We start from the raw sequence: 12,606 nt of genomic DNA on the forward strand, positions 1-12,606 counted from the left end.
AGTCACTCACAAGGCTGGGCAGGGTTGGGTGTGAGAGTCACTCACTAGGCCAGGCAGGGTTGGGTGTGAGAGTCACTCACTAGGCCAGGCAGGAATGGGTGTGAGTGTCAGTCACTAGGCTGGGCAGGGTTGGGTGTGAGAGTCACTCACTAGACTGGGCAGGGTTGGGTGTGAAAGTCACTCACTAGGCCAGGCAGGGTTGGGTGTGAGTGTCACTCACTAGGCCAGGCAGGGTTGGGTGTGAGAGTCACTCACTAGGCCGGGCAGGGTTGGGTGTGAGAGTCACTCACAAGGCTGGACAGGGTTGGGTGTGAGAGTCACTCACTAGGCCAGGCAGGGTTGGGTGAGAGTCACTCACAAGGCTGGGCAGAGTTGGGTGTGAGTGTCACTCACTAGGCTGGGCAGGGTTGGGTGTGAGAGTCACTCACTAAGCTGGGCAGGGTTGGGTGTGAGTGTCATTCACTAGGCCGGGCAGGGTTGGGTGTGAGTGTCACTCACTAGGCTGGGCAGGGTTGGGTGAGAGTCACTCACTAGGCTGGGCAGGTTTGGGTGTGAGTGTCACTCACTAGGCTGGGCAGGGTTGGGTGTGAGTGTCACTCACTAGGCTGGACAGGGTTGGGTGTGAGAGTCACTCACTAGGCTGGGCAGGGTTGGGTGTGAGAGTCACTCACTAGGCCAGGCAGAGTTGGGTGTGAGTGTCACTCACTAGGCCAGGCAGGGTTGGGTGTGAGAGTCACTCACTAGGCTGGGCAGGGTTGGGTGTGAGAGTCACTCACTAGGCCAGGCAGGATTGGGTGTGAGTGTCACTCACTAGGCTGGGCAGGGTTGGGTGTGAGAGTCACTCACTAGACTGGGCAGGGTTGGGTGTGAGAGTCACTCACTAGGCCAGGCAGGGTTGGGTGTGAGTGTCACTCACTAGGCCAGGCAGGGTTGGGTGTGAGAGTCACTCACTAGGCCGGGCAGGGTTGGGTGTGAGAGTCACTCACAAGGTTGGGCAGGGTTGGGTGTGAGTGTCACTCACAAGGCTGGGCAGGGTTGGGTGTGAGTGTCACTCACTAGGCTGGACAGGGTTGGGTGTGAGAGTCACTCACTAGGCCAGGCAGGATTGGGTGTGAGTGTCACTCACTAGGCCAGGCAGGGTTGGGTGTGAGAGTCACTCACTAGGCCGGGCAGAGTTGGGTGTGAGAGTCACTCACAAGGCCGGGCAGGGTTGGGTGTGAGTGTCACTCACTATGCTGGGCAGGGATGGGTCTGAGTGTCACTCACTAGGTTGGGCAGGGTTGGGTGTGAGAGTCACTCACTAGGCTGGGCAGGGTTGGGTGTGAGTGTCACTCACTAGGCCAGGCAGGGTTGGGTGTGAGAGTCACTCACTAGGCCGGGCAGGGTTGGGAGTGAGAGTCACTCACAAGGCTGGGCAGGGTTGGGTGTGAAAGTCACTCACTAGGCTGGGCAGGGTTGGGTGTGAGAGTCACTCACTAGGCCAGGCAGGAATGGGTGTGAGTGTCAGTCACTAGGCTGGGTTGGGTGTGAGAGTCACTCACTAGACTGGGCAGGGTTGGGTGTGAGAGTCACTCACTAGGCCAGGCAGGGTTGGGTGTGAGTGTCACTCACTAGGCCAGGCAGGGTTGGGTGTGAGAGTCACTCACTAGGCCGGGCAGGGTTGGGTGTGAGAGTCACTCACAAGGCTGAGCAGGGTTGGGTGTGAGTGTCACTCACTAGGCTGGGCAGGGTTGGGTGTGAGTGTCACTCACTAGGCTGGACAGAGTTGGGTGTGAGAGTCACTCACTAGGCCAGGCAGGGTTGGGTGAGAGTCACTCACAAGGCTGGGCAGAGTTGGGTGTGAGTGTCACTCACTAGGCTGGGCAGGGTTGGGTGTGAGAGTCACTCACTAAGCTGGGCAGGGTTGGGTGTGAGTGTCATTCACTAGGCCGGGCAGGGTTGGGTGTGAGTGTCACTCACTAGGCTGGGCAGGGTTGGGTGAGAGTCACTCACTAGGCTGGGCAGGTTTGGGTGTGAGTGTCACTCACTAGGCTGGGCAGGATTGGGTGTGAGTGTCACTCACTAGGCTGGGCAGGGTTGGGTGAGAGTCACTCACTAGGCTGGGCAGGGTTGGGTGTGAGAGTCACTCACTAGGCTGGGCAGGGTTGGGTCTGAGTGTCACTCACTAGGCTGGGCAGGGTTGGGTATGAGTGTCACTCACTAGGCTGGGCAGGGTTGGGTCTGAGTGTCACTCACTAGGCTGGGCAAGGTTGGGTGTGAGAGTCACTCACTAGGCTGGGCAGGGTTGGGTGTGAGAGTCACTCACTAGGCCAGGCAGAGTTGGGTGTGAGTGTCACTCACTAGGCCAGGCAGGGTTGGGTGTGAGAGTCACTCACTAGGCTGGGCAGGGTTGGGTGTGAGAGTCACTCACTAGGCCAGGCAGGATTGGGTGTGAGTGTCACTCACTAGGCTGGGGAGGGTTGGGTGTGAAAGTCACTCACTAGACTGGGCAGGGTTGGGTGTGAGAGTCACTCACTAGGCCAGGCAGGGTAGTTTGTGAGTGTCACTCACTAGGCCAGGCAGGGTTGGGTGTGAGAGTCACTCACTAGGCCGGGCAGGGTTGGGTGTGAGAGTCACTCACAAGGTTGGGCAGGGTTGGGTGTGAGTGTCACTCACTAGGCTGGGCAGGGTTGGGTGTGAGTGTCACTCACTAGGCTGGACAGGGTTGGGTGTGAGAGTCTATCACTAGGCCAGGCAGGGTTGGGTGTGAGTGTCACTCACTAGGCCAGGCAGGTTTGGGTGTGAGAGTCACTCACTAGGCCGGGAAGAGTTGGGTGTGAGAGTCACTCACAAGGCTGGGCAGGGTTGGGTGTGAGTGTCACTCACTATGCTGGGCAGGGATGGGTCTGAGTGTCACTCACTAGGTTGGGCAGGATTGGGTGTGAGAGTCACTCACTAGGCTGGGCAGGGTTGGGTGTGAGTGTCACTCACTAGGCCAGGCAGGGTTGGGTGTGAGAGTCACTCACTAGGCCGGGCAGGGTTGGGAGTGAGAGTCACTCACAAGGCTGGGCAGGGTTGGGTGTGAGAGTCACTCACTAGGCTGGGCAGGGTTGGGTGTGAGAGTCACTCACTAGGCCAGGCAGGAATGGGTGTGAGTGTCACTCACTAGGCTGGGCAGGGTTGGGTGTGAGAGTCACTCACTAGACTGGGCAGGGTTGGGTGTGAGAGTCACTCACTAGGCCAGGCAGGGTTGGGTGTGAGTGTCACTCACTAGGCCAGGCAGGGTTGGGTGTGAGAGTCACTCACTAGGCCGGGCAGGGTTGGGTGTGAGAGTCACTCACAAGGCTGAGCAGGGTTGGGTGTGAGTGTCACTCACTAGGCTGGGCAGGGTTGGGTGTGAGTGTCACTCACTAGGCTGGACAGGGTTGGGTGTGAGAGTCACTCACTAGGCTGGGCAGGGTTGGGTGTGAGAGTCACTCACTAGGCCAGGCAGAGTTGGGTGTGAGTGTCACTCACTAGGCCAGGCAGGGTTGGGTGTGAGAGTCACTCACTAGGCTGGGCAGGGTTGGGTGTGAGAGTCACTCACTAGGCCAGGCAGGATTGGGTGTGAGTGTCACTCACTAGGCTGGGGAGGGTTGGGTGTGAGAGTCACTCACTAGACTGGGCAGGGTTGGGTGTGAGAGTCACTCACTAGGCCAGGCAGGATTGGGTGTGAGTGTCACTCACTAGGCCAGGCAGAGTTGGGTGTGAGAGTCACTCACTAGGCCGGGCAGGGTTGGGTGTGAGAGTCACTCACAAGGTTGGGCAGGGTTGGGTGTGAGTGTCACTCACTAGGCTGGGCAGGGTTGGGTCTGAGTGTCACTCACTAGGCTGGACAGGGTTGGGTGTGAGAGTCACTCACTAGGCCAGGCAGGGTTGGGTGTGAGTGTCACTCACTAGGCCAGGCAGGGTTGGGTGTGAGAGTCACTCACTAGGCAGGGCAGAGTTGGGTGTGAGAGTCACTCACAAGGCTGGGCAGGGTTGGGTGTGAGTGTCACTCACTATGCTGGGCAGGGATGGGTCTGAGTGTCACTCACTAGGTTGGGCAGGGTTGGGTGTGAGAGTCACTCACTAGGCTGGGCAGGGTTGGGTGTGAGTGTCACTCACTAGGCCAGGCAGGGTTGGGTGTGAGAGTCACTCACTAGGCCGGGCAGGGTTGGGAGTGAGAGTCACTCACAAGGCTGGGCAGGGTTGGGTGTGAGAGTCACTCACTAGGCCAGGCAGGAATGGGTGTGAGTGTCACTCACTAGGCTGGGCACGGTTGGGTGTGAGAGTCACTCACTAGGCTGGGCAGGGTTGGGTGTGAGAGTCACTCACTAGGCCAGGCAGGATTGGGTGTGAGTGTCACTCACTAGGCTGGGGAGGGTTGGGTGTGAGAGTCACTCACTAGACTGGGCAGGGTTGGGTGTGAGAGTCACTCACTAGGCCAGGCAGGATTGGGTGTGAGTGTCACTCACTAGGCCAGGCAGAGTTGGGTGTGAGAGTCACTCACTAGGCCGGGCAGGGTTGGGTGTGAGAGTCACTCACAAGGTTGGGCAGGGTTGGGTGTGAGTGTCACTCACTAGGCTGGGCAGGGTTGGGTCTGAGTGTCACTCACTAGGCTGGACAGGGTTGGGTGTGAGAGTCACTCACTAGGCCAGGCAGGGTTGGGTGTGAGTGTCACTCACTAGGCCAGGCAGGGTTGGGTGTGAGAGTCACTCACTAGGCAGGGCAGAGTTGGGTGTGAGAGTCACTCACAAGGCTGGGCAGGGTTGGGTGTGAGTGTCACTCACTATGCTGGGCAGGGATGGGTCTGAGTGTCACTCACTAGGTTGGGCAGGGTTGGGTGTGAGAGTCACTCACTAGGCTGGGCAGGGTTGGGTGTGAGTGTCACTCACTAGGCCAGGCAGGGTTGGGTGTGAGAGTCACTCACTAGGCCGGGCAGGGTTGGGAGTGAGAGTCACTCACAAGGCTGGGCAGGGTTGGGTGTGAGAGTCACTCACTAGGCCAGGCAGGAATGGGTGTGAGTGTCACTCACTAGGCTGGGCACGGTTGGGTGTGAGAGTCACTCACTAGACTGGGCAGGGTTGGGTGTGAGAGTCACTCACTAGGCCAGGCAGGGTTGGGTGTGAGTGTCACTCACTAGGCCAGGCAGGGTTGGGTGTGAGAGTCACTCACTAGGCCGGGCAGGGTTGGGTGTGAGAGTCACTCACAAGGCTGAGCAGGGTTGGGTGTGAGTGTCACTCACTAGGCTGGGCAGGGTTGGGTGTGAGTGTCACTCACTAGGCTGGACAGGGTTGGGTGTGAGAGTCACTCACTAGGCCAGGCAGGGTTGGGTGTGAGTGTCACTCACTAGGCCAGGCAGGGGTGGGTGTGAGAGTCACTCACTAGGCCGGGCAGGGTTGGGTGTGAGTGTCACTCACTATGCTGGGCAGGGATGGGTCTGAGTGTCACTCACTAGGTTGGGCAGGGTTGGGTGTGAGAGTCACTCACTAGGCTGGGCAGGGTTGGGTGTGAGTGTCACTCACTAGGCCAGGCAGGGTTGGGTGTGAGAGTCACTCACTAGGCCGGGCAGGTTTGGGTGTGAGAGTCACTCACAAGGCTGGGCAGAGTTGGGTGTGAGTGTCACTCACTAGGCTGGGCAGGGTTGGGTGTGAGAGTCACTCACTGAGCTGGGCAGGGTTGGGTGTGAGAGTCACTCACTAAGCTGGGCAGGGTTGGGTGTGAGTGTCACTCACTAGGCCGGGCAGGGTTGGGTGTGAGAGTCACTCACGAGGCTGGGCAGGGTTGGGTGTGAGTGTCACTCACTAGGCTGGGCAGGGTTGGGTGTGAGAGTCACTCACTAGGCTGGGCAGGGTTGAGTGTGAGAGTCACTCACTCGGCCTGGCAGGATTGGGTGTGAGTGTAACTCACTAGGCTGGGCAGGATTGGGTCTGAGTGTCACTCACTAGGCTGGGCAGGGTTGGGTGTGAGAGTCACTCACTAGGCTGGGCAGGGTTGGGTGTGAGTGTCACTCACTAGGCTGGGCAGGGTTGGGTGTGAGTGTCACTCACTAGGCTGGGCAGGGTTGGGTGTGAGTGTCACTCACTAGGCTGGGCAGGGTTGGGTGAGAGTCACTCACTAAGCTGGGCAGGGTTGGGTGTGAGTGTCACTCACTAGGCCGGGCAGGGTTGGGTGTGAGTGTCACTCACGAGGCTGGGCAGGGTTGGGTGTGAGTGTCACTCACTAGGCTGGGCAGGGTTGGGTGTGAGAGTCACTCACTAAGCTGGGCAGGGTTGGGTTGGGTGTGAGTGTCACTCACTAGGCTGGGCAGGGTTGGGTGAGAGTCACTCACTAGGCTGGGCAGGTTTGGGTGTGAGTGTCACTCACTAGGCTGGGCAGGTTTGGGTGTGAGTGTCACTCACTAGGCTTGGCAGGGTTGGGTGTAAGAGTCACTCACTAGGTCAGGCAGGATTGGGTGTGAGTGTCACTCACTAGGCTGGGCAAGGTTGGATGTGAGTGTCACTCACTAGGCTGGGCAGGGTTGGGTGTGAGAGTCACTCACTAGGCCGGGCAGGGTTGGGTGTGAGTGTCACTCACTATGCTGGGCAGGGATGGGTCTGAGTGTCACTCACTAGGTTGGGCAGGGTTGGGTGTGAGAGTCACTCACTAGGCTGGGCAGGGTTGGGTGTGAGTGTCACTCACTAGGCCAGGCAGGGTTGGGTGTGAGAGTCACTCACTAGGCCGGGCAGGTTTGGGTGTGAGAGTCACTCACAAGGCTGGGCAGAGTTGGGTGTGAGTGTCACTCACTAGGCTGGGCAGGGTTGGGTGTGAGAGTCACTCACTGAGCTGGGCAGGGTTGGGTGTGAGAGTCACTCACTAAGCTGGGCAGGGTTGGGTGTGAGTGTCACTCACTAGGCCGGGCAGGGTTGGGTGTGAGAGTCACTCACGAGGCTGGGCAGGGTTGGGTGTGAGTGTCACTCACTAGGCTGGGCAGGGTTGGGTGTGAGAGTCACTCACTAGGCTGGGCAGGGTTGAGTGTGAGAGTCACTCACTCGGCCTGGCAGGATTGGGTGTGAGTGTAACTCACTAGGCTGGGCAGGATTGGGTCTGAGTGTCACTCACTAGGCTGGGCAGGGTTGGGTGTGAGAGTCACTCACTAGGCTGGGCAGGGTTGGGTGTGAGTGTCACTCACTAGGCTGGGCAGGGTTGGGTGTGAGTGTCACTCACTAGGCTGGGCAGGGTTGGGTGTGAGTGTCACTCACTAGGCTGGGCAGGGTTGGGTGAGAGTCACTCACTAAGCTGGGCAGGGTTGGGTGTGAGTGTCACTCACTAGGCCGGGCAGGGTTGGGTGTGAGTGTCACTCACGAGGCTGGGCAGGGTTGGGTGTGAGTGTCACTCACTAGGCTGGGCAGGGTTGGGTGTGAGAGTCACTCACTAAGCTGGGCAGGGTTGGGTTGGGTGTGAGTGTCACTCACTAGGCTGGGCAGGGTTGGGTGAGAGTCACTCACTAGGCTGGGCAGGTTTGGGTGTGAGTGTCACTCACTAGGCTGGGCAGGTTTGGGTGTGAGTGTCACTCACTAGGCTTGGCAGGGTTGGGTGTAAGAGTCACTCACTAGGTCAGGCAGGATTGGGTGTGAGTGTCACTCACTAGGCTGGGCAAGGTTGGATGTGAGTGTCACTCACTAGGCTGGGCAGGGTTGGGTGTGAGAGTCACTCACTAGGCTGGGCAGGGTTGGGTGTGAGTGTCACTCACTAGGCTGGGCAGGGTTGGGTGTGAGTGTCACTCACTAGGCTGGGGAGGGTTGGGTGTGAGTGTCACTCACTAGGCTGGGCAGGGTTGGGTGAGAGTCACTCACTAAGCTGGGCAGGGTTGGGTGTGAGTGTCACTCACTAGGCCGGGCAGGGTTGGGTGTGAGTGTCACTCACGAGGCTGGGCAGGGTTGGGTGTGAGTGTCACTCACTAGGCTGGGCAGGGTTGGGTGTGAGAGTCACTCACTAAGCTGGGCAGGGTTGGGTGTGAGTGTCACTCACTAGGCTGGGCAGGGTTGGGTGAGAGTCACTCACTAGGCTGGGCAGGTTTGGGTGTGAGAGTCACTCACTAGGCTGGACAGGTTTGGTAGTGTCACTCACTAGGCTTGGCAGGGTTGGGTGTAAGAGTCACTCACTAGGTCAGGCAGGATTGGGTGTGAGTGTCACTCACTAGGCTGGGCAAGGTTGGGTGTGAGTGTCACTCACTAGGCTGGGCAGGGTTGGGTGTGTCACTCACTAGGTCAGGCAGGATTGGGTGAGAGTGTCACTCACTAGGCTGGGCAGGGTTGGGTGTGTCACTCACTAGGCTGGGCAGGGTTGGGTGTGTCACTCACTAGGCTGGGCAGGGTTGGGTGTGAGAGTCACTCACTAGGCTGGGCAGGGTTGGGTGTGAGAGTCACTCACTAGGCCAGGCAGGGTTGGGTGTGAGAGTCACTCACTAGGCTGGGCAGGTTTGGGTGTGTCACTCACTAGGCTGGGCAGGGTTGGGTGTGAGAGTCACTCACTAGGCTGGGCAGGGTTGGGTGTGAGAGTCACTCACAAGGCCGGGCAGGGTTGGGTGTGAGTGTCACTTACTAGACTGGGCAGGGTTGGGTGTGAGAGTCACTCACTAGGCTGGGCAGGGTTGGGTGTGAGAGTCACTCACAAGGCCGGGCAAGGTTGGTAGTGAGTGTCACTTACTAGACTGGGCAGGGTTGGGTGTGAGAGTCACTCACTAGGCCAAGCAGGGTTGGGTGTGAGTGTCACTCACTAGGCCAGGCAGGGTTGGGTGTGAGTGTCACTCACTAGGCTGGGCAGGGCTGGGTGTGAGTGTCACTCACTAGGCCAGGCAGGGTTGGGTGTGAGAGTCACTCACTAGGCTGGACAGGGTTGGTAGTGAGTGTCACTCACTAGGCCAGGCAGGGTTGGTAGTGAGCATCACTCACTAGGCCAGGCAGGGTTGGGTGTGAGTGTCACTCACTAGGCCAAGCAGGGTTGGGTGTGAGAGTCACTCACTAGGCCAGGCAGGGTTGGGTGTGAGTGTCACTCACTTGGCTGGGCAGGGCTGGGTGTGAGTGTCACTCACTAGGCCAGGCAGGGTTGGGTGTGAGAGTCACTCACTCGGCTGGACAAGGTTGGTAGTGAGTGTCACTCACTAGGCCAGGCAGGGTTGGTAGTGAGTGTCACTCACTAGGCTAGGCAGGGTTGGGTGTGAGAGTCACTCACTAGGCCAGGCAGGGTTGGGTGTAAGAGTCACTCACTAGGCCGGGCAGGGTTGGGTGTGAGAGTCACTCACTAGGCTGGGCAGGGTTGGGTGTAAGAGTCACTCACTAGGCCGGGCAGGGTTGAGTGTAAGAGTCACTCACTAGGCTGGGCAGGGTTGGGTGTGAGTGTCACTCACAAGGCTGGGCAGGGTTGGTAGTGAGTGTCACTCACTAGGCTGGGCAGGGTTGGGTGTGAGTGTCACTCACTAGGCCAGGCAGTGTTGGGTGTGAGAGTCACTCACTAGGCCGGGCAGGGTAGGGTGTGAGATTCACTCACTAGGCCGGGCAGGGTTTGGTGGCACACGCCTCGGGCTCCGGTGAGGGCTTCATGGTGGCGTCGCACAGCGAGTCCGGCACGGCGCGCTGGCTCGTGCGGTGCACGCACCCGAACACCGGCACGCGCTGACCTATGGCACCACCCGGTCAGAGCACAGTGACAGCCGCGGTCACGGCACAGTCACGTCATGGTCATGGCACGGCCATGGCCACGGCATGGTCACTACACAGTTATGGTACGGTCATGGTGACAGCTACGGCAAGGGTATGACAAAGCTATGGTGAGTGTATTGGCACTGATAGTCACGACCTGACCACACAACTACCACTCATCCACTCACCCACTCACCCTCTCACTCACTACGCCCTCACCGTGTCCGCACGTCACCGTGCACTCCGTGCTTCCCGTCTGCTTCCAGTTGTGCTCCCGCAGGCGGGGAGAGAGGGCCACCATCGCCACAGGGTCGGAGGGGGCTCGTTGGCGACCGATTGCCATGGCAACCTCACGCCCAACCGTTGTCTCCGTGGCAAAAGTGGCATCGTCGCCCGGGGTGGGCGTGCCAGGCTGACGGTCAGCAGCTCCGCTCGCTCCATTCTGCATCTCCTCTATAAAGACAAAAGATCCTCCATGTAACATGAAAAGAATGTCCGGCACAAGTGCTGTTAGCAACCACCTATTAAGTCTGGGACGGCACACGAGGGGATTGTTGGCCAGCACCATACCTTGCCGCCTTTGTCTCCCCATTGTTGATGTTTTATACACACCACATCAAGTACAAATTTTAGGCTGAGTCGACCTAGGGGAGTCCCAACGCCTGTTTAGAAATTCGTCACCGATGTTGGATAGTGGCTGTGAGCAGGGATGGAGTGCAGGTCATCGGGTTTGTAGTGCAGCGTGCTAACCACTGCGCCACCGTTCGCTACTCCTCGATATGGAAGCTGAATCATCCAAACCAGTAACCCGGCCTCTACCTGCGGGTACTGGTCCAGGGGTTCCCAGGGCTCCAGGGAGCACGCGAGATCCAGGGGGCCCAAGGGGTGCTGATTCAACGCCGACATCACCATCATCACTGTGGTTTCCACCATCGCCACGGTGACCATCGTTGCCATCATCACCACGTTGACCGTCGTCGTGGCTCCCATCTCTAGGCACCACAAACTCGTAGCTCACGGCTGGCTCGGGCTGCTGGAAAATCACCTGGGAGGTGGAGGAGGTGCGAGGAGGAGGGAGGAGGTGCAATGTACAAATATCACCATTGGGAAAACAAAGGTGGCCAGGCCCGGCCAAATCGCCCCGTCGTCTGCAATGCCGGCCTTCGAAGTAATTTACTAATAGCACTTTCCCCGCCGTTTTGAAAGGTGAGGAATCTTTGTCTTTGTGTTCACTCACGTAGACGTCCACGGGCTCGCTTGTTGGGCCCCGCGCCGTCAGGGTTTCCCCGGGGCCCGCGGGGCCCTCGCTCGGCCGCTGGTAAACAAACTCCGTGCCAGCCGCACCGAATCGGCCCGGCCGGTCGATCGCCCAGTTCCCATTGACAATGGGCACGCCGGTGTGGCTCATCAGGGCTGTGCACACACATATGCACACACGTACACATTTACATGTATATATGTACACATGTACACGTACATGTACACATATACACGCGCACACACGCACACATGTACACGCGCATGCAACAACAACCACTGTTTGCCATTAAGGGATGGTGACATCACCATGGCGCTTCTGCCAGGCTATGTTTACTTTAAGGCCATTTGAAGTGTCAAACGCATGCTGGCAGGAAGTCACGGAACAGACCCAGGTGCCATTGGTTGAATGACTGAGATGACTGGCCGATGCACCACCGATGCCCCCTACTGTGCAAACTTGCTGTTTTAGGCACCCAGCGCTCCGCTTGTTGTTGTGAGCGTCGCTCCTCTGCCCTCCGCCGTTGCTGGAGGGAGACTCCTCCAACTGCCCAGTAGAGTCCTTCAGGAGCCTCTTGCACAAAAGCCAATCTTGACACCGCTGATAGCAGTCAATGGCAAGTCCGTGAGCCCCGATGAAGGCTGGCATGACACAGAAGGGGGTGGGTGGCCAGCACCATGCCCGACCGCCTTTGTCTCCCTAGTGACGATGTTTACACACTCTACCAGATACAAATTTGAGACCGAGTCGACCTAGGTGAGGCCCGGGACCGCTTCAAATATTCGTCACTGGTGTTAGCTAACCAATGCACTACCGCTCCCCACGCGCCCACACACACGTACGCACATGTATGTATGTACACACCGTGTGCGCACATACCCAGGTAGTTGCGTGAGCGCGTGAGCTCGGAGACGCGGATGTGGGTGGCGCCTGCGGGGATGGCCACGACACGGTGGTAGCCTGGCTCGAGCGCAGCCCTGCGAAATGTCCCAGCTACCACGCGGCAAGCGCCGCCGTCACCACCGCATGTGCCGCAGCGGTCGTCCGCCAGCCCCGAGCCCAGCAGCCCGTCACAGCCCACGCGCTGCTCGCCACACAGGGACACAACGCATCACGCCACGCCACACCACACCACACAGCGCCACACCGCGCCACCAAGGCCGGGATTAGGAGTGGAGGCCCGGATGTTGGGCAACGGGGGCGCTAACCTTGCACTGCCCGGTCACGCACACGTGCATGACCGCGTCCGTGTGTGCAGGCTCAGCGGGGTGCCCAAGGGTTCCAGGGGGCCCAGTCAAGGGGGCGGGGGGGCCCTCCCCCTCCCCCTTCCCCACGCAGGAGGTCCCGTCGATGACCCGCTCCGCGTGGCGTACGTAGAACTTGTATCCAACCGCTTTGCAGTTCAGCTCACAGCGGTGCTCCACGCGCACTACAGCACACACACCATCACCATTACCACCATCACTACCACCGCCATCATTACCACCATCATCACAACCACCATCACGACCATCACCACCACCCCCCCCCCCCAGCATGCCACTGACAACGACCGTGAGTGGGAAAAGAACGGGGAGTCACCGGGTTCGTAGCGCGATGAGCAAACCACCGTACCACCGCTCCCCACACACACACACAACAGCAGCTAATGTTCACCACTAAGTGGTG

General features: G+C 59.0%; 1 protein-coding gene across 1 annotated transcript in view; it reads right to left on the reverse strand.

The window, feature by feature from the left end:
* The window catches only part of LOC144721850 (thrombospondin type-1 domain-containing protein 4-like), a 51,516-nt gene extending 38,910 nt beyond the window's left edge, over positions 1-12,606 (reverse strand). Inside the window, exons 1-6 of the mRNA XM_078599764.1 lie at positions 12,147-12,606; positions 11,818-12,022; positions 10,918-11,093; positions 10,500-10,725; positions 9,900-10,133; positions 9,529-9,658 (exon numbers count right to left, since the gene is read on the reverse strand). Coding sequence (XP_078455890.1) covers positions 9,529-9,658; positions 9,900-10,133; positions 10,500-10,725; positions 10,918-11,093; positions 11,818-12,022; positions 12,147-12,476 — 1,301 coding nt within the window. The 5' untranslated portion in view covers positions 12,477-12,606. The remainder of the gene's footprint in view (positions 1-9,528; positions 9,659-9,899; positions 10,134-10,499; positions 10,726-10,917; positions 11,094-11,817; positions 12,023-12,146) is intronic.

Source organism: Lampetra planeri, chromosome 13 (genome assembly GCF_965212315.1).
Source record: "Lampetra planeri chromosome 13, kcLamPlan1.2.h2, whole genome shotgun sequence".
NCBI lineage: Eukaryota > Metazoa > Chordata > Hyperoartia > Petromyzontiformes > Petromyzontidae > Lampetra > Lampetra planeri.